At 48.6% G+C, this 23,618-nt stretch overlaps 9 protein-coding genes across 9 annotated transcripts; 3 read left to right on the plus strand and 6 right to left on the minus strand.

Annotated features, from left to right (window-relative positions):
* Positions 1 to 1,382: 1,382 nt before the first annotated feature.
* On the plus strand, positions 1,383 to 1,930 carry FIESC28_00540 (uncharacterized protein; the record flags this gene model as incomplete). Its single annotated transcript, XM_031154691.1, has 3 exons — positions 1,383 to 1,412; positions 1,506 to 1,672; positions 1,771 to 1,930. 3 exons carry the CDS (start codon positions 1,383 to 1,385, stop codon positions 1,928 to 1,930), a joined length of 357 nt encoding a protein of 118 aa, XP_031021223.1.
* An 885-nt stretch (positions 1,931 to 2,815) lies between these two features.
* FIESC28_00541 (uncharacterized protein) lies at positions 2,816 to 4,510 on the plus strand (the record flags this gene model as incomplete). The annotated part of the gene is made up of 2 exons (XM_031154692.1): positions 2,816 to 4,189; positions 4,265 to 4,510. The coding sequence occupies 2 exons, from the start codon at positions 2,816 to 2,818 to the stop codon at positions 4,508 to 4,510; spliced, it is 1,620 nt and encodes a 539-aa protein (XP_031021224.1).
* Positions 4,511 to 4,633: 123 nt separating this feature from the next.
* Positions 4,634 to 5,539, minus strand: FIESC28_00542 (uncharacterized protein; the record flags this gene model as incomplete). Its single annotated transcript, XM_031154693.1, has 1 exon — positions 4,634 to 5,539. One exon carries the CDS (start codon positions 5,537 to 5,539, stop codon positions 4,634 to 4,636), a length of 906 nt encoding a protein of 301 aa, XP_031021225.1.
* Positions 5,540 to 5,889: 350 nt separating this feature from the next.
* Positions 5,890 to 7,155, minus strand: FIESC28_00543 (uncharacterized protein; the record flags this gene model as incomplete). The annotated part of the gene is made up of 1 exon (XM_031154694.1): positions 5,890 to 7,155. The coding sequence occupies one exon, from the start codon at positions 7,153 to 7,155 to the stop codon at positions 5,890 to 5,892; it is 1,266 nt and encodes a 421-aa protein (XP_031021226.1).
* A 780-nt stretch (positions 7,156 to 7,935) lies between these two features.
* On the plus strand, positions 7,936 to 8,984 carry FIESC28_00544 (uncharacterized protein; the record flags this gene model as incomplete). Its single annotated transcript, XM_031154695.1, has 2 exons — positions 7,936 to 8,418; positions 8,475 to 8,984. The coding sequence occupies 2 exons, from the start codon at positions 7,936 to 7,938 to the stop codon at positions 8,982 to 8,984; spliced, it is 993 nt and encodes a 330-aa protein (XP_031021227.1).
* Positions 8,985 to 9,544: 560 nt separating this feature from the next.
* FIESC28_00545 (uncharacterized protein) lies at positions 9,545 to 13,132 on the minus strand (the record flags this gene model as incomplete). Its single annotated transcript, XM_031154696.1, has 4 exons — positions 9,545 to 9,570; positions 9,624 to 11,381; positions 11,465 to 12,884; positions 12,935 to 13,132. The coding sequence occupies 4 exons, from the start codon at positions 13,130 to 13,132 to the stop codon at positions 9,545 to 9,547; spliced, it is 3,402 nt and encodes a 1,133-aa protein (XP_031021228.1).
* A 1,145-nt stretch (positions 13,133 to 14,277) lies between these two features.
* On the minus strand, positions 14,278 to 17,497 carry FIESC28_00546 (uncharacterized protein; the record flags this gene model as incomplete). Its single annotated transcript, XM_031154697.1, has 4 exons — positions 14,278 to 14,665; positions 14,735 to 15,855; positions 15,916 to 17,417; positions 17,491 to 17,497. 4 exons carry the CDS (start codon positions 17,495 to 17,497, stop codon positions 14,278 to 14,280), a joined length of 3,018 nt encoding a protein of 1,005 aa, XP_031021229.1.
* A 1,506-nt stretch (positions 17,498 to 19,003) lies between these two features.
* FIESC28_00547 (uncharacterized protein) lies at positions 19,004 to 20,484 on the minus strand (the record flags this gene model as incomplete). The annotated part of the gene is made up of 5 exons (XM_031154698.1): positions 19,004 to 19,573; positions 19,638 to 19,978; positions 20,022 to 20,062; positions 20,137 to 20,162; positions 20,242 to 20,484. 5 exons carry the CDS (start codon positions 20,482 to 20,484, stop codon positions 19,004 to 19,006), a joined length of 1,221 nt encoding a protein of 406 aa, XP_031021230.1.
* A 1,148-nt stretch (positions 20,485 to 21,632) lies between these two features.
* FIESC28_00548 (uncharacterized protein) lies at positions 21,633 to 23,434 on the minus strand (the record flags this gene model as incomplete). The annotated part of the gene is made up of 6 exons (XM_031154699.1): positions 21,633 to 21,656; positions 21,718 to 22,298; positions 22,362 to 22,974; positions 23,100 to 23,197; positions 23,276 to 23,316; positions 23,391 to 23,434. 6 exons carry the CDS (start codon positions 23,432 to 23,434, stop codon positions 21,633 to 21,635), a joined length of 1,401 nt encoding a protein of 466 aa, XP_031021231.1.
* Between the last annotated feature and the right edge of the window lie 184 nt (positions 23,435 to 23,618).

Here is a 23,618-nt window from a genome sequence, read left to right on the forward strand (position 1 = left end):
ATAAACTATATATAGTAAATAGTTTAGCTACCTAGGTTAATCTTCTTAAGAAACCTCTTCTTATTATTCTTAGGTTCTTTTTTTATAACTAGCTTTTTTACTAGCTTTTTTAATATAATTAATTTAATAACTAAAGATAAAGTATAATCTATATCTATATTTTACTAAATTAGCTAAGAAAGCTTATAAATAAAGATAGCTAAGTTAATTTTATATATAATAAGGTTAAAAAAGGGATTAAAAATTAAGTTTATAGTAGCTTATAATATATATAAAGTAGCTACTTTAATTTCTATAATTCCTAGGTATATATTATTATTATAATAGTAATCTTTTATTAGGAGAATATTATAGTACTTAGCTAGGATTTCTATAACTATAAAATAGGTTAGTAATATAAATTAATAGGTAGGGTTTAAGGGTTTAATAACTTCTATATATAGATTAAAGCTAGGGTAAAAGAAAAAGAAGGAAAGCTAGGCTACTATACCCTATATAGTAGCCTTTTATATATATTACTATATTAGTAATAGTTAAAGTTTAATAGCTATTAGTAATACTAATTAAAGTAAGCTTATAATTTAACCTACCTAAGGGGTTATCTTTAAAGCTAATAAAGCTAGATTCTTAATAACTATAGGGATTATAATATAAAGATTATAGTTAATTATTTTATAGTTAATCTAGTAATAATCTTACTATTAAAGACTTTAATTATATTAGTAACTTAATCTTTTAAGCTATTAAGCTAATACCTATAGTAATATTTTATATAAATATTTTTAAAAAATAAGATCTTATTATAAGAAAAAGAAAGTATTTTAAAGGTTAAGGTAGTTATAAAAAGAAGGAAAAAAGAAAAAGCTACTATATTTTATATAGTAGCCTTATATATATATAAGTTATAGCTATATTAGTAATAGTTAAGTTTAGTAATTATAGTTAGTATTAATAAATTAAGCAAGAAGTTAATTTACTAAGTAAAGTATTTTCTTTTTAAAAAAAAAGTATATAAAATAAATATATATATATTAGAAAAGAAGTAAAGAAAAAAATAAAAAGCTATTATATATTAATAGTTATTAAAGTTTAATAGCTATTAAAAGTATTAATTAAATTAAGCTTATAATTTAATTTACTTAATAAGCTATCTTTCAAGTTAAGAAAGCTAGATTCTTAATAGAAATATATAAAGTATAATTTACATAGGGACTTATGTAAGAATAGGTACTTATTAACATTTAACCTAGCCCAAGGTACGGTTCAACGACACCCCCACTAGGTTGGTACGTAGGCCCCTAAACGCCTTCTCCACAGGCAGGTACTCAAGTCAGTTATTACAACCTTGTCCCGCAGTTCTCATCCTACATATCAACACCATCATGTCGATTCCAAATGAGGCCTTGCAAAAGGTATGTCCCCAAATGCTTACAACAGATATGCGAAACAAACCGCGTAGGCTATCGCCTGGTAGTAGTCATGCTAACCACGCCTGCGGCTTCTAGCTCGTGCGGGAGATCGAAAGCCAGGCTTTCGTAGCCCAGCAGCAGATCGGCCTGGCCCGAACACAAATGACTTCCAAGCAACGTGAGCAACGCCTTGTCAAGCTGACCATCAATGAGATGGCTTCTCTTCCTTCCGATGCTGTCGTTTATGAAGGTGTTGGAAAAATGTAAGTACCCACTACCACTAATCCTTTCCTCCCGTCGCGGTCGTCTTCATCATTGATTCCTCTGTCCGATGTCTGACTGGTGTTGTGATATCTTGCAGGTTTGTCTCACTGCCCGTGGACTCTCTTCGGCAAAAGCTTGAGGGACAAACGCAAACTCTGGAGGGCGAGGTGGACAAGCTCAGTCAGCGGTTGCTGTATCTGGAAACGACACACAAGAATAGCCGCGAGCACATTGAGCAAATGCTTCGTACCAAATGAAGTTAGCACCAGCGAGAGTTTCAGATCAGACTAGGAAGCGCCCACCCCAATATCACCTTAACGATACTGAACATGTGTTTTATTTCATCCTGGCCGTGTCAAAATGTCTCGTTAACAGATATAGCCCGGCGGTATCGTTTCAATAAGCGCCTGCCTACATGTCTTCCGTTCTACAGCGTTACCAGCCCTACGGCTGCGCCTCAAGCGACCATTTATGCTTGGTCAAGTGACCGCCGAGGCCATGAACGCGGGTAGGAGATGCTTTGTCGTTTCGGGTTGCGATCGTCTCACACCTATAAGCCCCAAAGCGTGGCGCCATCCCCAATAAGGAGGGTCGGCTTGAGGAGCCACGATAGCTCAACCGATAGACACCTCCATGAATTTGTGGCGGTTACGGTGCATTGATATCAGTCACAGTGGAACCAGGACATAATTTCTATCATATCATGAGATTAGTTCTCACCACTCACCGCTGCTCCTGCTTCTGGGACGAAAAGGCCGCCACGTTGTGCGATGTACCCGTACCTGCAACCTGTAACCCGGAACCCTATTAATGACTGGTGCTGACAGGCGAACAGACAAGGGACCATGGATGTTCGGACGAGGATTAGGATCCGGCCCCCACTGAGTTTTAGCCCCCGCCCCCTCTTCTTGTAAGGCCAGCCCTACAGCAATCTGGTAAGCGGTTCCCTCCGAACGACCAAGGATCCTCGATGTCTATTTATCAGCCGCTGTCGCTCCTCCTCCTCCTTCGCTCTCCTTCCTTTTCTGTCCTCTTTGTTGACACCCGTCGCTAATTGCTTAGAGACTCTAACTGTATACATACCTGGCATAACACCCTTGCTCGACTTCCCTTTGGCCAGCTACTGTTCTACTACTCTCAAAATGAGTCGCAGTAGCTATAGTTACGATGAGGATGACTACGACTCCCGTTACCAGAAACGAGGGCCGTCTCCTGGTATTCGCTATGTCCAAAACCCTCAGCGTCCTTCAAACTACTATGACGCTCCTCCAGGCCCCAGCTACCTTGGAGCCGACCGTCTTAACATCACAAGTGTACATCGATCCAATTCCCGCTCCCGCTCGAGGGACTATTCCCGTACAAGAGACCGTCGCGCCAGCAGTCCTCCAGCCCCAGTTCCTGTGATTATCAATAATAAAATCTACAACGACTTGTCTTCTGATGACGAGGATGATCGCAAGCAAGTCTCACGATCGTCTCGCCGTCGGCGCTCACGCTCACGATCATCACCATCCCGATCATCTAGGTCTCGCTCTTCTTCATTCATGACCCGAGAAGAATGGGAGGCTGAGAGAGCTCGCAAGGAGCTTGAGGATTTGCGCCTTGCCACGTCTCGGGAGAAAGAAGAGCGAAAACTGGTTAAGCAATATCGTGATGAGTGGGAGGCCGAGCAAGCACGCAAAGATCTTGAGAAGACTAGACTCGCTAGCTCACGTGAAAGGGATCAACGACAGCGTGAAAAGGACGAGCGACAACTAGTCAAGGGATATCGCGAAGAGTGGGAAGCGGAACAGTCTCGTAAAGAGCTTGAGAAGATGCATCTTGCCCGTGCCCGAGACGATGAAGAGCGGCGACGCTTGAGAGAGTTTCAAGACGAAGAAGAGCTCAAGCAAGCTAAGCGCGAGCTGGAGAAGATCAAGGGACGCAAAGCTCGTGCGGATGAGGAAGACCGCATCAAGAAGGAAATCGAGTTGAAGCGGCTTAGGGAGGAAGATGAGGCCGCAGAAGAGAGACAACGCCGCGAAAAGGAGGCCAATTCCGCTGTTGAGGATTACAAGAGGAAGGAACTTGAACGTATTACCAAAGAGAAGAAACTTAGGGACCAAAAGGAGAAGGAAGCCGCCGAAGCCGTTGAACGCTACAAGCAAGCGGAGAAAGATCGCGTAGCAAAGGAGAAGGCCGATCAGGAGGCGAAAGACAGAGAATACCAAAAGCGCCTTAAGGAAGACCTGATTAAATCAGGTCTTGATGACAAAGCTATCGAGGCCATCTTGAAGAAGGAAAAGATCAAAAAGGAACAGCAGCCATCACCTCGACCACAGCCTCTTCCACATCACGCAATGCCGGGCTCATCCCACCCATATGCCCCAATCAACCAGATAGCTACCATTCCTCCACCCCCTCCTGCTCCTCGCCCAGGAGGTCAAGTCGCTCGTCCAACTTACACACGCATGGCTCGCCGCCATCTTTCTATAGAGTCTTTGCGCGAGTTTGGTGTCGAATTCGATTTTGATGCGGTATGTAATCACCTCGTGGACATGGTCCAATCAGCCCAGCTTACACCTGGTACAATGAACTAACTTTACTGCTAGGATCCTGACTACGTACTGATCAGACGCTGGGTCCCTGAGTGGGAACAAGATCAACTATGGAAGCACACCAAGTTGATCCGCGAGAAGCGAAGCAAGATGCTCATGGTGGAGGAGAAGCGACATGGCAGAGACGAGCCTGAGTTCGAGTGGGTGCGTAAGAAATCAGACAAATCAGACAAGCACAGCCGCCGCAGGAGTAAATCACCTTCACTTTTGATGTATCTTGCAGGCGTGCGCCCGGCATAGGGTTCACAAGACGGATTGCTGACAGCGGGCGGTATGTTTTACATTATATCAGTTGCATAAAAGTGGTCTACTGTTTATCTGTTGGGGGGAGGTTTTGTTACAGTTGTTGTACACAATATACATTTACTTTGCTCCAGCTCGACGGATCAACTCTTCGTAAACAGTCCAGGCCAGTGCCGAACTCATAGCTTTGCGACTCATTCGTAACGCTAGGCCATCCCATAATGACCGGACGCCCTCCTGTGTCACCATTTTATACCAGGCATGCCATATGTTCCGGTACTCCAGCGGCTGCAATTGAATGCGAGTTTTCACAGCATCAAAAGGATTTGAAACTACCGAGCATGCTGCGCCAGCGAGCATGGCAGAGGTAAAGTTGACTGAGCTAGCCAGAGTGGCCTGCATCCTGGTTTGCCCATCGCCGGAAATGACCGGTTTGGAAGCAAGTGCTCCAAGCCGTGACTTGAGCATCTCATAAAACAATACGTACATGCCAGCATATGGTGCATCCCGCAGTGCTGTAGCTCCGAACCCCGAAAAGAAACCGCGCCAGCCGTGGGTACGGCCTATATCAGTAGCGGCAGACATAATCGAAGGGTAAGAGTAAAGACTGGACTCAAAGCGAACCTTGATCACAGTCAACGGCATCAATACAAAGCCAGCAAACGTCCTTGCAACAGCACCTGATATGAGGTTGCCCGAGTTCGTCAAGGACGGAAGCACCGATGAGCGACCTTGGGTTTGCAGGCGACGACCCAGAACGCCTGTCTGGTGCGCATGTTGACGGATGGCGTTCAGCGTCGTAAAGTAGAGAGCTGATCCAAACCCTGTCCTAAGCGCAGACGGAACGGTGCCTCTCCATAATGACTGCACCAAGCTTGAAGACTTCCTTAGGTCGCGCAGAGTAGCAACCAATGAAGAGCTCCTAGATTGCTGTACTCGTGTCTTGAGAAGATCCAGTGGCTGCAAAATAACAGCAGAAGTCACACCCGAGCCAAGACCAGATATGAAATGACGAGCTATGAACATGTCAGATTATGAACACCGAGGCCGGTCCGCGCCGAGAGGATAGGCTCTCGATATCAGACCTTGAAAACAAGGCATACCTGAATTGGCCGACCGCGAGGACCTTTTCTCGGTCACTGGGGAGGGTACAACAGCATCATCGTGTTGAGATGACGAGCTAGCAATTGAAATGCCCATGGCTAGTCACAGACTTGAGCCACAAGTGAGAGGGATTGAGTGAGTGACATGACGAGATAAAATCGGACTAAACAAGACAGACCCCGTTGAAGTAATGGGCCCCGCTTTGATGCATCTAGCACGTGTTAGTAAAGCATGGCCATGCCATGCTAACTTGAGTATGTAGATTGATGTGGTCAATTTGCGCCAACGCCACCGGTACCGGTACCAGCCTGGCTGCCCCGATAATCGCCTATGACAGATTCAAGACGTCCAGCTAAGAGACGATGGCGTTTGACGAGTTCAACCCATTCAACAACACCGATCGAAGCGAGGAGCATGCCGAAGTCGGCTCCCAGCCTACCCAAGCTTCCCGCGCAGTAAAGTACCTGTGTCAAGATGCTCTCTCTTGATGTTTGATCTTTGACAGTGGGAAGGTAAATGCGCAGAGTTTCCACAAGCATCTCGACCATATGCAAAGGGAAATTGGCCATCGGAGAGGGCAGTGATCCCAACGGATCGTTGCTATCGGATGTCTGGGAGGAGAAGCTTGAGTTTATACTCTTGAACACAGAGACAATACTGAAGCTCTGTTCTCGAAATATCTCGATGAACCTCTTCAGGTAGCGTTCCGTCTGTTGGCCGCCCGACCATGTGCTAGTGGCCTTGTCCTTTCGAAGTCGTTCCTCGTCTGCCAAATCCCGTAGAGGCTCCAATGCTTCCAACGTCGTCAAGAGCGTAGATAGACGGCAGACCAAGAACACAGCTGGAAGTGCGTCCTCTGTCGAGGCGTCAGTAACCAGGTCAGGGACGATACGCTTCAGCCAGCCTATCGTTCTGATAGCTGCAGCCAGTTTAAGATTAGGTGCTTTGAGGGTTCCAATGAGGTCTGCTGCCATCTCTCGGATAGCTGCATCGGCCTCTTGCATTACTGAGATGACAAGCGGTGAATCTGGATAGAGGGAAGCTAGACGTCGAACGTGTGCGTAGAGCTCGAGCGTAGTGGAGTGATTGACTGGGGCAGCTGAAACGGCAGAAGAGAGAAGCAAAGGCATTTCCATGACATCGACTAGTCGTTCCGAGTTTCTAAGGAGTAACAAAGCCTGCTTCCTTCGCGCGAGCAGCTTGCTGTCACTGGCCTTGCCGAAGGCCGATGAGAAGTGTTCAGCTTGTGCATCTAGACGAGGCACTGCTTGAACAAGATCGGAAGCTCGCTGAGCTAGAGCCGGGAGAGAATCTTTCAAAGAAGCATGGCTCGCTGCTGAATCGACGATAGGTTTATGAGATCTCTTCGAAAGGGCCTGTACGGCGAGGAGTAGCGAATGCGAAGTCTGGGACAGCACTTGAGGCTCTGATGTCTGCAGGAAGCTGGATTGCTGTTCGGCAAGATAGGTGAGATAGTCCAAAGCAGCGGGATCGTTCTTCTGTTCGGGAGCCAGTAGGTCCCTTAGAGCCTCTGCCATGGCTGAAGGAAAGTCGTGTCGTTGCGTGACACGATACGATGCGGTCGATCTTCAATGTTTGGCTCGATTCAAAAGTTGGTAGACCAAGTTTACGCGACAGGAAATAAAAAGTCAAATACGTCTTGGCTTGAAGATGCCGCACTCTCAAGGTTCAGCACAAAACCTATAGATAGTGGTTGAACAGGTCGAGCTGGAGGTTGGTCTGGTGTTCTAAAGAGTGATGTGGCAGCTGGACTGTACCCGTTCTGTACATTGGACTAAAGGGAGCTCATTTGATCTGGTGGGGGTGTCCTGGCAAACGATACCTATGACGGTAGCACCCGACCCGACGACGGGCTGTATTGAGGTCCCTAGCCACCTAGACGTGTACCTGAATCTCAACGTCTGAGCACTGGAAATAAGACCTATCAGAGCGCTACCGCCCGTGGGGATCTAAAAGCGACCCTGCGGACCCTTACCCGTGGTTGTCCCACGTGAGCTTCCCCAACAGACGTGACCAGGAACCTCCACTAACTAACTCATCATGGTACTGAAGCTTAGTAGGTTGCCTTAATATCCAATACCAGCAGGTATCATTACCATGAAAGCTGCATACTAAAATTACTTGCGCCGCATTGCCTCGGTCTTTTGTTATAATTCCTGCCCCATCCACTTCCTCTGGTTAGACTTGGTCTTCTTCTCCTTCCTCTGTTTTCGCTTGCGCCTTCGAGAACTCAAGACTATCTCGGCTGAAAACCCCCAACCTCAACCTCAACATCTACGTTCACGATCCTGCCCATCATGAAGGACCCATTCCCTTTGCCGCCTATTGCGTGGCTGTCGGAAAAGACACAGCCATGGGCCGACTACTTTGACCTTCCAACTCTGCCGTTGCACATTCACGAAGTCTTCGCTGCTGCGTTGCTATACTCGGTCATCTTTTGGCCAATCTCACCATGGATCTCAAACCTTTTAGCCCCAGAGCACTACTCAAAGCTGTCCCGTAAGCGACGTCTCAACTGGGATGCCCACGTTGTTTCAATGGTCCAGAGCTGCCTGATCAACGCTTTGGCTATCTGGGTCATGTTCGTCGACACTGAGATGAGTAACATGCAATGGGAGGAGCGCATCTGGGGCTATACTGGTGGCGCCGGCTTCATTCAAGCCCTTGCGGCAGGGTACTTTCTATGGGACCTCGTGGTTACAAGTTTGAACTTTGATGTCTTCGGTGTGGGAACACTCGCACATGCGGTTGCTGCTCTTCTCGTGTACTCACTCGGGTTTGTACGTCTAACTTCAACATCTCCAGTTATCACATTATATATACTAATATACTCCAGCGCCCATTCCTCAACCACTATGCCTGCGTCTTCATCCTCTGGGAACTTTCCACTCCTTTCCTCAATGTTCATTGGTTTATGGATAAGCTCAACATGACCGGTTCCAAGGCACAGCTGTACAATGGTTTTGCGCTCCTTTTCACTTTCTTCTCCTGCCGGCTTGTTTACGGAACCTACTCTTCTTTCCGTGTCTACCGCGACGTCTGGTCTGCCATCAACGTGAACCCCGATATGAAGGCCCTCATGATGCCCACCATGTCATTCGCACATCCAGACTCGACAGTGCCTATGTGGATCGGAGTTGCTTATCTGGCAAGCAATGTTACGCTAAACAGCCTCAACTTCTACTGGTTCTTCATGATGATTCGCGCTGTCCGAAAGCGCTTCGAGCCATCCTCGGAATCACAAGAGAAGGTCGAGGAAAGCCCACTTACAGAGGCTGAGATCGACTTCTCCTCCGTGGCAACAGGTCCATCCAAAGTCAGTGGCGGTCGCCGTCGCAAGGCTTGAACGAGATAGGAGCAGCGCAGAAGCATACAGTCACACATAGCCTGATGCATCGGCTGACCAAGATTTGCTCTACTCGCTGCTTCGATCACTGCGGGAAAGACCAAGTAACACCGGCGGCATCCGCAACACAATACTGGAATCGCAATCGTTGGAGACTACAGCTAAGGTTGGAACTCGCGCCAAGTTACTCCATCAGGTGCAAAGTGTAAGATGGGCTTCATCTGAAGATTCTCTGGCTTTTTTGTTTGTGATTCCTCTTTTTTTGGTTTATCTATCTCACCAGCAACAATATCTGTATTAAGGGCGGTCGCATGTTAAGAGATCAACAAATGGTTTGGCATAAACTTATAGATTAAGATGAGAAGCGAACTGATCCGGCTAAGCCGTGACCAGTTATGAATATAGTACTATTACCCCACGCTCGACTCCAAGGCGGCCTTGTCTGGTAAGCCTACACATGCATACAAGATGTGAAGATATGTGTCCAGAGTGTTTAGAGTATTCGCAAAATTACAAAGTGACGAGCCACCAGCGACCTATTGTCGTATGCCTTTCTTGGATCAGAAACCGAAAGGATTCTGGGGAGCTATAAGAACATCAGCATCTTGTAACACAAAAGGCATTGGACCATTGACTTACTCGCTTGCGACAGGTTGGCCCTTCGCCCAGTTGCTTGAGGAGCCAATTTCTTGGCGTCGTTCGTCACGCCGAATCGTACAGGAGGAGGCGGCCCGGTTTGTTGTGGTTGCAAAGGCTGAGGGGCTTGTGTGCTGTTGATGCCACCCATGTTGCCCATGTTCGACATTCCCGTCGGTTGAGGGACCAAGCCAGACATACCAGTTCGCTGTGGTTCAAGAGCAGGGGGAAGGTAGCTATTGATGCCCCCTGTGGGAGCTCCATACATTGATTGGGTGGCGGGAAATGATGGTTGGAAGCCAGTAGGTTGAGCTTGCATCGGCATAAATTGGTTCTGTCCAGTCATTCCTGTCATCATCGGCTGCATAAACTGACCAGCGCCAGTTTGGAAAGGCATCTGCACAGGAGCTTGCTGTCCAGGGAATCCAGTCATGTTGGGCTGCATCTGCTGAAGGGATTGCTGTTGCTGCATTTGAGCTGTGTATTGCTGCTGTAGGCGAGCCTGTGTGAGATCACTCAGGCTCTGGCCAGGGGGGGCAACCTGACCCTGTAGAGCACCCGTCATCTGAGGCATCATGGGAGGAGGGGCAAACCCACTAGGCTGAGCTGACTGCGGTGCTGAAAGGGGTCGCTGAGGTGGAGGTGGGACAAGAGAGCCCTGGTTAGAAGCTTGTGGCGGAGCAGGGCGCTGTCTCGCCTGCGCAACAGAGGTAAAGAATGACGGGGTAGCGCCGCCAAGGGCCTGCGATGTGGGTGCTGAGGATGTTGGCTGGGCAGAGATAACGGGTGCCTGGGTAGTTGACGCTGATGTAGCTGGTGCCGGCTCTGTCCTCGTGGGTTCGAGTGGTGTTGAAAGCAGAGATAGCTCTTGCATCGAGCCGGTCAGTGCTGGGGGAAGAGGCGACACGGGGGCGGGCTCAGGGGCAGGCTTCTGGCTTGGCTCAGCTGGCGGCTGCGATGGCGGTGTTTGTTGCTTGCTCGGCTTCACATCCCAAGCATCGTCGTCAAAGCCGGTGTTGGTCGCCTGGCGAGATTCGGAGTTCTTGTTGGAGGGGCTTGTTGGTTGGGGCGATTTCGTATCGTCTTCTCCAGGCTTAGATGAATCGCCTTGAGAGAAAGCACCAGCATCAACAACATCACTGGTCTGTACTGCTGGTGCAGGGCGGCCTTTGCGAGTGTTATTCCTTAATGCGCCACCGGGACCGGAGAACAAGCCTCCCTCGCCATCAGCTGCATCAGCAGCACCTCTCTTCCCACCACGACTGCGGCCGTACTTGGCATCCAGAGTACGCATGACTTTTATGATGTCACCCTCGCGAATTCCAAGCGCTCGCAATGTGGTAGCATCGACATCGGGCAGTACGCTCTCGTCCATAGAGTCCTTGACAAAGGCTTGTGCGTAACGCTCGCACAAGCCCACGGCGACCTCGCAGGAAAGGAAGAATTGGAACCAGTCGTAGTCGGACTTCGGATCCTTATCGATAGTCGCACCAGCTGAAGGACTGCGTTCTGGCGATTTCTTTTCGGCAGACCTAGCTCGCTTGACATCCGCCAGTGGTTTGTCGTCTTCCAAGGAGATACCTGTGAAGTTTTCAACATACTCTAGATCTTCGCGTGACATCTTTGTGATAGGGACAGCAATCTTGACACCGTTCATCTTGTGCAAATGGATCTTGCCATCCTTGAGTCCGAGAAATTGGGCTTCCACACTAAAAGATCGAGATCGGTCGGTCCAAGTTCGCACCTTGGACGAGTCTGGCTCTAGAGGTTGAAGTCAGTAAACTGATGGAGGTCGGGCAGCTCGGTATCTTATACAGAGCGCGCCGTGTTATGCGGGCACTTACTAGACTTTGATCGGCTCTGACTCCCGCCATCGTTTCGTCCATTTTCTCGGCGACTCCGCTGTTGTCCCGAATTACTACCAGTTTCTCGTGCCGTGAGGCTACTGCCTCGTTCAGGGAGAGGCATTCCCGGTCCTACCTGCTGAGGTTCTTTGCCAGCCTGTATGGCTTCCTTCGTCAATCGAATTTCTTCGAGACGGTTCTGTTCGACAAGCGACTTGGCTGAGTTAACGCCGCCGGATGGTGGTGTGGCAACAGAGCCTGTAACTTCAATATAGCTACTAGGGACCACTCCCTCTTTACCATTCTTGAGCCGGCGGACTTGCCACCACTCTTCACTCTTGGTATCATCGAGAACAAATACATCGTCACCAACCGCAACAGTGACCTCATCGTCGCCCTGAGCCATAAAGTCATAGAGAATCTGACCTTTCTTAAGGCCGCCGCCGCCGCCGCTCCCTGATGTTCCTATAATCGAGTCGCGGAGTCCCTCGAATCGAATGGCACCAGCCAACTCGCCTAGCATACTGACAATCTCTTCCGCGGTATCCTTTGCTCCCGCGTGGAAGTCGACACTCTTGCTTGGGCGGACAAGCTCCATGAAAACATGCTTTCCCTCTCGCGAGTAATGCGTCATACGGTCAGCAGTCCATTCTTGGGAAGGTCCATCAGAAGCATGCTCCGGCGCAACCAATATAATACCTGTCAGAAGATTGATTCCGAGAGTCGTGGGCATTTTCTTCTTCTTTCCCATGACGGAAATCATTTCATTGATATTATACATGTGGAAACCGCCAGGGGTGCGCTCAACATCTTGACGTCGCTCCGGGTCCCTGCGATCCTGCTGAAAGGTCCGTGTATGTATAGGAGAAGGAGGTTCATCATAGGTGGGCGAAGGCGGCGCTGGTACCCTTGGTCGGGCTGGTAGTGTTGGTGATCGCACAGGCTCGTCCTCGACTTCAGGGGGTTCACTAAATGTAACGGATGCTCGGGGAGGCTGTCGCGGAGCTGCAGGTTGCTGAGGTTGCTGAGGCTGTTGAGACGTTGACCGGTTGTGCATGACTCCTGCAATGGCTGCAGCAGGGTTTGGAGGCGGAGACGCGGTATCGGTCGGTAGGTCCGGAGCAGCCGCCTCTGGTTCGGGTTCAGAGACTGAAGCTGCCGGGGGTCTAGAGGGAAGCGCTGGTGGCGGCGATGGTAGAGGAGGTTGAGCAGTTTCGGCAACTGCTCCCATTTCGATGTAATTCGAAGGGACGAAACCATATTCGCCGTCGAGGCCAGTCAGGATCCAGTCAGGATCCGACGTATCGTAGACGTTCAGAATGGCATCTTCGTGAAACGACAACTCCTCGTCGGTTTGACGCGTATAATCGAAAAGAGCTCGAGCATGGTCTACGGGTTGGGCCTTGAGAAAGAAAAGGGACTCTTTAGTACCGCTCTGTAACATTTGATGAACTCTTGAAGCCAGCTTACCTCCTCGACATAGTTACCAGGAACGAGGCCGGTTGGCTCTTCCTCGTCATCGGCGCCGGCCTTCTTCTTTGCTTTCCACCAACCGTCGTTGCCATTCTTATCTAGAACATAAAGCAAGTCGCCATCGTTGATGGCGAGCTCACCCTCGGCTTGGGGCACGTAGTCGTAGAGAGCCCGGTACACTCCTAGAAACCCCATCTCGGAAGGTCGTGAATTGACACTGTCGGCTGCACCGTTCCGTATGTGCTTCGGAAAGGATGACCTTTAAATTAGCAGCAGAAAAGAATTGGGGAAGGATTAGGAGGGGCTGGTAGAAAACAAAACGCGGCAATGCGATGCGATGCGATGCGAAGTGACGCAGTGCGTCGTTTGTCTGAGGAGCAAGCAAGTAACGACTAGGTCGAGGCAGGTATACCGTCCATGCCTACTGTACCTCCCCCTGGTAACCCAAGCTAATTAAGCCTAATTAATAACCTGGCTCCACTACGTACTAATTAGGAGGTAGTGAATCAGTAAGTTAGGGTCCAGATGAACAGCAAGCTACGCTATATCTGCATTAAGAAGTTGTACTGTTAAAAAGGTATGTCACCAATCGTCCGTGTGTATTGCATTGATTCATGGTACATTTCTAAGAGGTAGGTATATCCTACCTACTATGGCAGGATACGTAGTGGAGCAACTCGATGCGGTCTCTCAGGCATGGGTTAGGTAGGTCTTGTTTTAATACCACAAATAGCATCGAACCTGTGTAAATTCCGTCTGCCCCCTTTATCTACAGCAGGTTCGGTTGGGCTGGAAACTCTCCGCAAAGCAATACCCTGCCGGATAACGTCAGCTTTCTTGGAAGTGGGTGCCAAAATTGACGATTGCTACCCTGCATCCTGCATTAAAGTTCAAACTTCAGGATGAGACGCAGGCTGTATAGTACAGGTTCAAATAACGATTGTTCATTCAATTGATGTACGCTGGATAACCAGTCCTAAACTTGAAGACTCTTGCGTTGGTCAAAGCATGTATCTCATGATGATCCGTCCATACATCCAGAAACCAAGTAAAAGATACGTGCTCATATGCCACATCCGGACCGAACAGCTTATCAAACAAAATGGTATTTCGACGCCTATATATACAATATAAAGAACTGATCTCTTGATGAAATTCAACTGAGCGTGGTACCGGGCATGGCAGCACTACTAGCTTCCTGGTACCGTTGTCTAAAAAGTGTTTCCATGCAACCCAGCATTCCGTTTGTTTCAGTCATGCCAACATCAATAAGGTAGTTAGTCTATTCATAGTACCCTAAAGTCACTGCACAATCTAACCATAGCCGTATGAAATCAAGATCAAGTCTCTGGACCGAAAACATCGTCTGCAATGTCCCGGTCATCACCGGCTTGGGCCAGGTTCCGCATGCTGCCAGTACGATGACCCCGAGTGAAAATGCCTGGAAACATTCTCGGATCGCTTCCTGAAAGATGGTGGTCTGCCATAGCATCACTGGGCCACACCTGGTCTCTACTAGCTGACAATCCTATCTGAGACGCAACCTTCGTGATTTGATGGCCGGCCGGTGGGGACATCTCAGGGTTCGCAGGCTCCTTGCCTGTAGATAGACCCGTAGCAGCAGCCTGGCTAGTCATGGATGCCACTGACTCTGACATTTTGTTTTCGTTGCCACCAGTTTGTGCCGAAGGCTCACTCGCAGCATTATATGTGACATATTTGGACAACCTAAACCCTACATGTTAGTACCTTCACATAAGTCGCAAAAAAGGGGGAGCATTCAAGTGTTGCACTTACACATCTCTTTCTTGCATCAACGTGAAGTAACGGAATTCTTCTCGGCGATCAGGAACGTTTGTCTTTACCATGGCGTTTCCTTCTTTCCCTGGCTTGTTACAGCCACGTCCTAGCCAATGCTCTTTGATGGCCAGCTCATAGCCACTCTGCTTGACAGAATTCTTTGCCAACTCACACATGTCGACCGAGTTGAGCTTGTAGATTTGCGCCGCAACAGCATATTCCTCGATCAGGGGTTCCTTGGTGAAAGCAAATTGCAGAGGGTCGTCTGTGGACAAAGAAACGTTGAGTCCCCTCTTGAAGTAATGATGAAATGGGTTTCGTTCGTATGCTAGGAACAGAGCATTGTTACTCAATGGCGACATGGCGATGCCGATCTGATCCAAGTAGAAGATGTACTGAAGAAGGGGCACTTTGCGAAGGAGAAGTCCATGACTAATGCTGTGGCAACATAAGGCTGCAACAGCCAAGTGTTCGCTATCGCCAGCCTCTCCACAGTGAGGTCGTAGAACAAGTGTATTGAATCCTCGCTTCCTACGCCAATAGTTCAAGGATACCAGATTAGAATAAAGGTAGTAGATCCAGTAACTATAGGGAGGATTCTGCTTAGTATCCCAGACCTTTGGCACAGGAAACTTCTTGAATAAACGGCGCTCCACCTTGCTTTCATCGTCGACACTGTCAAATCCAATGACTCGTTGAAGGAAGATATGTAGCTTTGGGTGGCTTGACGGGTCCTTTGTAACTTCGAAAAGGGGCTGGAAAACGTTCTTAACCACCTGTTCAAACGTCTCCATCAAACCACTGGCTTTGTAGACGTCGTAAAGGCGGGGTATTTGAATGAGCCATCGAACGTTGTGAGAGAAGAGTTTGTTGTCGACGACCCAAGCGGCGAGCTTGTCCCATTCATCTATAGATTTGCCGTAGATGGAAATGCGCCACTCCACCATTTGATACTTGCTTGACTCCAGATCAGAAATAACCTCCTTAGTGATCTCGGCAAGGTAGCGGCCATGAATAAAATTATCCGTCTTGAGGAAGATGGTTCGGAGACGGGATTCCCCAACCGGGTTGTATTTGAGATTGAACTTGTCGAACCGGTGAAATGAATCAGTGTGAGCCTAATGATGTTAGTAGACGACCCCAAAGATATGTCTTTTCAGTTCAGAAATGAGTCTTACATGCATATCCAAAGTATCTATACTCAGGTCGTAGGCAGTCAAATTAATGCTAGCGAAGACCTCGGCGAGAGTGAGATGCCGTCCATCACGAAAGAGGACAACTTCATTAGGGAACTTCTTCATCTTACTTTTGATGAAACGTAGCAGATGCTTCTGATTCATACATGCAGAATGATGAACGTGAGTGTCAACCTTTCGGACATTATAGAAGTCTCTGTGAGGAACCTTCTTGCTATCGGCTGTCTCCTGGTACTCATTCAGAAGGACGTATAAGTTGAATTTACCCTCAAGGTACTGAAGACGTCGGAACGCAAAACTTTTGCTAGGCCCATCGGACGACACATCCAGGATGTCATCAAGATCCATGTAGAACTCCCTAATTGTAGGGACCTTGATCGCAGGCGCATGCGCATCATCGTTCTCAAAGACCTGGTAGACTCCGCTGTCATCCAGCTTGTACGAACGCCCATCAGTCCCTGGTAGAGGCAACACATCCGCCATGTCAAAATCTTCTCCGATATCCTGGCCTGGCTTTCGCCTTCTTGTCGATCGCTTGCTCTCATGGTGATCCTGCGGCGCGTCCTTGGATGCGGATTCAGTTCCTGTCTTGGCCCCGTTCGCGCCAGTGTTCTCCTGGCCCGGTACGTGCTCCGCGGCGTTTGTTGCTTGCCTCGAAGCCTGTTGCCATGCAGGTTCAGGTGGAGGGGGATAAATTTCCCAATCCGGACCGTCTCTTGGGTTATCATCTGGACCCTGGTGAGAGAGCGCGATGTACTTGCGCCTGAGATCCAAGATCCTCTGGATGTTCTTTGAGATTGCGCTCAATTCTGACGTGATATGAGGCTCAGTGTCGAAGAGACCACCAGAGGGCAGGCCGTTACTGGATCCATCAGGAAGTCGAGGGTCTTGGGCCACCTGACTGGCATGTGGAATCGCCGAAGAATCGTTTGATGGAAAAGGCGCATGTTGCGTTTCTACTTTTGTGGGCGATTGAGTGAAACCCGAGGAGTCAATGGCAGGATTTGGCATCTCCAGACCTGGAGGCAAAGAATCAACTCGACGACCACTCGAGTCTAAGATGAGAGAATCGGCACCATACTCAGTCGCAGGACGAGAACCAGAAGCGAGGAAAGGACTTTGAGGGATTGATTGATTGCCAGCCCCACCACCGCTTCGCACATCGGCCTTGTTTCGGTGGTAGAAGTATTTTGCGTCGGTTTGGCTCATCTGGCGCTCAGCGACAGGATCATAAAAGGTAGTTCGCTTGGGCAAATCGCGGAGGAGCATGCCATCTTCGAGCTCCTCTGCATCGTCGCCGACCTGCGAACCAGCATCAGATGCAGCCTCTTTGTGCGAGGCGCCATGACCGGTTGCACCAGCATCTCTAGTTTCGTCTACCTCCTCATCTGACTCCCTGGCTCGCACATCGAGTGCTGTTGATTCGCTTTCTTCAAATATAGGAGCGCCTGTAACATTGGCTTGGTCAGCGGACTTTCCAGTTTCTGCAGTCGTCGTCCACCGTGATATCAGATTGGCGTAGCAGAGGAGGGGCAAGACGAGCAGTGAGTTACGTACCAGGCATGGCGATTCCTTGCTTCAAGCCTCGAAACGAAGCTTTTTTTTTTTCTTTTTCGAAGGAAGAAGAACTGTCAATTCTGGTGCAACGAAAGCTTCCTTGGGCAGGTGTCTAGAAAGGGCTGCTTAGGTCTTGAGAGCTTGCCCGCAGTAAGAGAAGAGACAGCCCGTGAGAATGATAGTGGAGGTGAGGTATGGAGGTGGTACCAAGGGTACCAATAAGTGACTAACTCCAGGTACTAACCTAGGGAAGGTACAGTATGACGGTGTGACGCACCAGGGTTTCTAGTGGATTATAGTGGGACAGTGCGTCGGTAGAAGTTAGAAATGAACTAGGCCTATTCAGGCATCTACTAAGGTATTTGGACTGAACTTCTAACTTGACTGCTATTGACTCTTACCACATGCAGGAGGTGATGCAAATTCTCCAGATATTTTTCTTTCCTCTTAAATGGATCGAGATACGTATGCTTACCTAGGTGCTCATAGTGTGACCAGATAAGTATGAAGCCTATCGTCAGAGATCATACATAGAGGAGCAATTGCATAAGGCAATGCAAACATCAGGGTCATTGGTAGAAGCATTAACCCTTGCCTTACAAACGGAGGGGATGTAACATGAACACATGAATTTCTCAATGATTCAGCTCCACTTGATCGGAACCTGGGAGGTTTTCCCGCGAGCAAGGTCTCTTTCCGTACCCGCAGCACCGGGTCAAGTCCCTGGTCTTGATGAAACGCCATATAGTCTAATTGACAGACAGGTTCTACAACAATGTAAACCGAATTGATCATTGAGGGGCAAGAACTTTTTCTGAATTATATCAGGGCGATATGTGGTTGAAACACTTGGTTGAACAGAAACCTAGAGACCCGTACAGGTACCAATCCAACGTTTGCTCAATGTTATTTGAAGTAAGTTCCCGTAGTATGATAAGGTTACCTGATACGTAACTGAAGTACAATGAATCAGGTCAGATCTTCAAATCTTGAATTGCCAATAGGAGATTGGCTAGCCCATAGCAAGGCTGAATATGAAGAAAGCTGATAAGAGTACCGAATGTGGCTGCAGTATGCACATTGCATCCAATCGCATCTCTGCATGACTATTCACGAAGTTGAAGTACCTGATCAAACTCCTTCAATCAGTGATGTTCATTGCATATCAAAGGCTAAACGCCTGCGACATTTTCTATTCTATTCCCCAAACGTACATCTCACAAGGTTTCTCTCATGTTTCGACCTTATCATTGCGATCAGTTACAATCAGAATTTCGCAGTCGGTATAAAGGGAAATTCTAGACTTTTCGCATCTGAGTCTTTCAGCTTTCTTTAGTTGTTGGTATACAGCACGAGCTGCAACTCCGATCTTCTCATAGGCTACGAGCCCAGCATGACTGACAGACCCGTCTCTCTTATTCTAATGAGTCTCCCCAAACCAGATACGCCATCCTAAGCCCTGTATAATTCGTCGCAGCAGTGTTATGCATAAAAATAGTGAAAAGAAACCCCCTCAGCTCGCTTTGTGATCTCTCGCAGGGGCGTTCTTCTCGGCTGGTGCTTTCTTACGCGACCCGACTGTATACAGTCCACCAGCGCTGAAGACTATGATGGCACCGAGTAAAGTACCGGGCGCCAGCTGGTTACCAAACAGCCAGATGCTCAGAAGCAGACTGACAAGCTTTCGGATATTGAGAACGATAGTGACGGTAAGAGCCGTTGATGCAGCGGCCAGCAGATTGACACCACGAATGCAAGCGTACTGCGTCAAGACATTGGTGACAAGGAAAACGATTTGGCTGGGAATCGCAATCTTGGCGAATGCGGGACCAAACATCCCCGGTAGCTGGATTGGAGTGCTTGTCATCAGATGAGAGAATGTCCGAAGCATGGAGGGAGCAAAGGGTAGAAACAGCGGTAGAGAGAGCGCATGGGAGTAAAAGAGGTTTTCTTTCCACTGAGGGCCGTACTTGGCGTAGGTTGCTTCAGTGTAAAGTCCCATGATAGCAGAGAGAACCTGAGCAACAAAGAGGATCAAGAGTCCAGTGCTGAAGGCTGGGCGGCCACTACTCTCACTTGTACCCTGATGTTTGAAAGGGATTAGTACCGTATTAGACCTGCCATTCGAGACAGATAGAAGGACGTACCTTGGCTTGAGCATCAGACCATGCGGCCAAGATGACGCCGAGCGTCAAGAGAAAGACAGCGATCACCTGAGTTCGGGTATATCGCTTACCATAGAGGTAACCCGCCGCCATAGTTGTGATACTTCCGCCAGATCGAAGGATTATATGAACTGGTACGGAGATATCGTAGCTGAATGCATGATTGTTCAATAGATTGATAGTGAAGAAGAGGACAATGTTGAAGATCCAGCGACTGATGGGGACCTTGTTTGGTGTAAGAAAGAACCTGCTTTTGGTGTCAAACTGAGCAATGAAACCCGTCACAGCGACAAAAAGGAATTGGGCAAATGTCAGAAGGGTTCCTATATATGTGTTAGCTGACTGCACTGCGCTGCTGTAAGCAACCTAACGCTGGGATGGGTTCCATACCACTGGAGGGTTCAAAGCTAGATAGATATTCAAGTCAGCTACACGGGCTTGGCTGGGTCAAACGGGAATCAAGCAATTGTTGAAAACTCACTTAACGATGGCCTCAAGAGCGTATACCTAAGTCAGTTAATATTTGATCGAGTTCTGTGTGAGACAACTCCCTGGTGGGGGGTTTAGATGGCAAGTGACAACGTACATTGGAGCAGCATCCTCCAAAGATCAAACTCAACATCACACCAACTGTAAGTAACGAGGGTCCGACATCATAAGCCACTAGCTTGGCGATGTGCTGCGCTATCGAAGATCCGGAACCGCGCTCGAGGTCCCCATTTGCCGACTCTCGCAAAGCGCTGTCGCGACTGACTGAGTTCTCAACGACCGTCATGTCGGCGGCAGCTGTCCTCTTACGGAGGATGTGAGAAGGTGTTTCGGTCGCCATTGCTGTGGGATGGGAGTAGGGACGTGTAAATAGTAAGAAGAAAAAAGGAGTGACAAGCCGTATCCCTCAGCAAGCGGCTCTGCTGACAAAAACAAAAAACAAAAAGAAAAAAGGAGCGGCTGAGTCGAGCGTACGGTACACCCACTGGACTGGATGAGATTTTACTGGTACCAATTGCCCTTCTGTCCTTGGTATTGTTGCAAGAGAGCCAAGAGTAAGTGACGAGAGTGAGACAGGCAGGGATGGACAGATGGAGGATGTTTACTAAAGTAAAGACCAGATAAGACTCGGCACTGACCCGCATCAATTGAGGGGTACTGTTGTACCTGCATGCCCACCAGACTTGACCGAGCTGAGCTTGTACTTGATACGTCGCGCTAGTTAGTGGCTTTAGCCAAATCATATCTTTCCAACCAACTTGGTACCTGATGTCAGTACATCCATATCCTATTGTACAACATAAAGGTTCCATCTGGTGGTATCATAGTCAAGGTAAAGATATTGTGGGATTCATAACTACAGAAAGGCTTGCGTCGACCTCAGATTGGCTTGGGAGTAAAGTGACAGCAATGGCACTGCGTTTGAACCCTGCCCTGCATCAACTTTAAGCCAGGTGCCTACTTTCGTATATCTCTCTCCCTTGAACCCACAGACCAAACACTTAATCACACTTGCGTGCAGTTTACACTTTCATCACTTCTCAGGTATGGGTGACATTTCTTTAATTCTCCTCTTTGTGGTTTCTGCTACACGTGGCGACCCAACGCCGATCCATGCATTCGTTCAATTCCATCCCATGTGGCTTCTCCCACTCATTCATTCGCTCGCTTCGTAGATAATGGTCGGCTGCTTCACTTCTGACTTTGCTACTGAATCGGCGGACACGTCAAGGGCATCCTCCAGCTTTATTCTCTTCCACGAAGCCTTCGCGTCATGCACTGTCGACGCTCTCTGCTTCGCTTCAGAGTATTGTAACTTGCATCGGGTCGCACGATCACGCCCTGCACCGTTGGCATGACATGTCATACCCGAGCAGAACTAGGCCAATCCCTTTGCTGACGGTAAGGCAACCCATGCTCTTGCTGCTTCGACTTCCGCCATGCCCTTCTTCGCTAAAATGCCCACGAGATGAACGCCGCTATCATGGTCTAGAGTGCTGAGAAGACAAATAGCTGTTCCACCGTGTCAGTAAGTTCTATCGAATTTAGAGCTGTTGTTTTTGGCTTCACTTACATTGTTTGTGGCCGCAATCGCAATACTGTCCTCGAACGGATGCCAGCTCATATGCAGAATCTTTTTGTTAAAATCGATCTGGTCCGCGTCTGTCTCCTTACGCATTCGCTGGCCCTGACCACCTGGGCTGCCAGCTCTGGAGCCACCCTTCTTGCCATTGGTTGCTGTCGGGCTCGTCGACGAGTTGATTGGTGTGGGTACCCCAACCTTCTTGGCCTTGAAAGCAGACTTGTCTGCCTGAAGAACAACCTCTACCTCCTTCTCGGGGTCTGAAGGATAGATCATGAAGTTGTTGTTGTAGCTTCCTGTCATAACATTCTTTGCGTCGCCAGAGAAGACGACTTCGAATTTGTCGAAAATGCTATCGTTCTCATATGTGTCACACAACCGTGGTCGGAGGTGCTCGTGAATCGGTATCGTCTTGACAGGCTGTCGCTCCATGTTGATATCCCAAATTTTGACAGTCAGGTAGTCACGAGATAGAATGTATCGGCCGTCGTGCGAGAATCGAACATCAGAAATGGAAGAAATGATTTCGGAGAAGAACGATCGCGAAGAAGGGTCTTCCTCTTGTTCAAATACTACAATAACATATTAGCAAGTGTCCAGGCGCATGAAAATCAACGCAAATAGGATGCACAAACGTTTGGCGTGCTGATCGCACAGAGCGCTCTCTCGCATATCCGCAAGCTTGATAGTACCCTTGGAGCTTGCATACATGAACCAGTTGCAGCTCATAGGATGGAATTCAGCAGCTGTGATAACTTCGGTGAGTTCTTCCATGTTAGCGGGCTTGATATCAACAATGTTGAAGCTCTGATCCTGAATGTTCAGGTTCCAAAGATTGATTCTCAGATCATCACTGCTAATAAAGGTCTCCCCGTCACTGTTGACTGAAATGCTGTTGATGTGATAAGCGTGTGCGTTGGCGTATGTTCGACGTGGGACGGCGGCGACGACTGTGTCATGGTGTGTGAGGCGAGGTAGCTTCAGGTCGGCAGAGTTCTTGAATTGGTGAGCAGGTAGAGGTTTAGGAGCGCCACCACCGCCAGCGATACTTCCAGGCGTAACATCGTGAGAGAGGTTGTTCTCGGCCACGACCTTGAGCGACTTCTCAAAGACCTTCCATAGCTTGATTGTTTTGTCATTGGTAGAGAGCAGATAGTGCGAGGCGTTCTGTCGTCTGCACCACTTTATCTTATTGATCTTTTCCTCGATCTCGAGTGACTTTAGGTAGTCGAATTCGGGCTCGTGAGACTGAAATTCGGTATGAAACTTATACTCGCAGGTTTTTTTCTGCACAAATCTATCAGGGATGATGCTACAGAATCACTAGACCAGTCGTGGCCAATGCACGAGGGCTTGGTTGGATGGTGACGTACCGTTTCGTTTCGTTCGAAAAGCACTACCCTACCGCCCTTGTCGCCAGTAGCGAGATAGTTTCCGGTATGATCGAATTCAACTGTAGAGATAATGTCGGCTGTACCAGAGCGAGAACGATGGTTAGAATAACAAGACGACGAAACGGGTCTCAAGGAGGCAAGCGGTGATGACATACCCTCGGTGATATCTTCGACATCGCCCTTGTCACCAAAACACCTGTGCAGAAGAGCTCAGTATCGGTCGTCCCAGCAAAATAAAAGGCTTGAAGCCAAAGAAAATAGCCAACATACTGTGTGAACTTCCACGTAGGTGAGTTCGCTTCGCTATCAACCATCTTGGCGAGCAGCGAGGGCGGGGATTAGGAGGGGTTGTGGTTGGAGTTCGAGGGAGGCAAAGGTCAGACTCGATAGCTGTGGGAATGGCGGGGCCAAGACGGAGGGGAGGGAGGATTGATCGGAGTCGAGAGTTTGGAGGCGATAAAAGCTCTCGACTTGAACGAAGCGAGAGGAAAGGACGCG

Source organism: Fusarium coffeatum (assembly GCF_003316985.1).
Source record: "Fusarium coffeatum strain FIESC_28 chromosome Unknown BRIP53273_contig_13, whole genome shotgun sequence".
In the NCBI taxonomy this organism is placed as follows: Eukaryota; Fungi; Ascomycota; class Sordariomycetes; order Hypocreales; family Nectriaceae; genus Fusarium; species Fusarium coffeatum.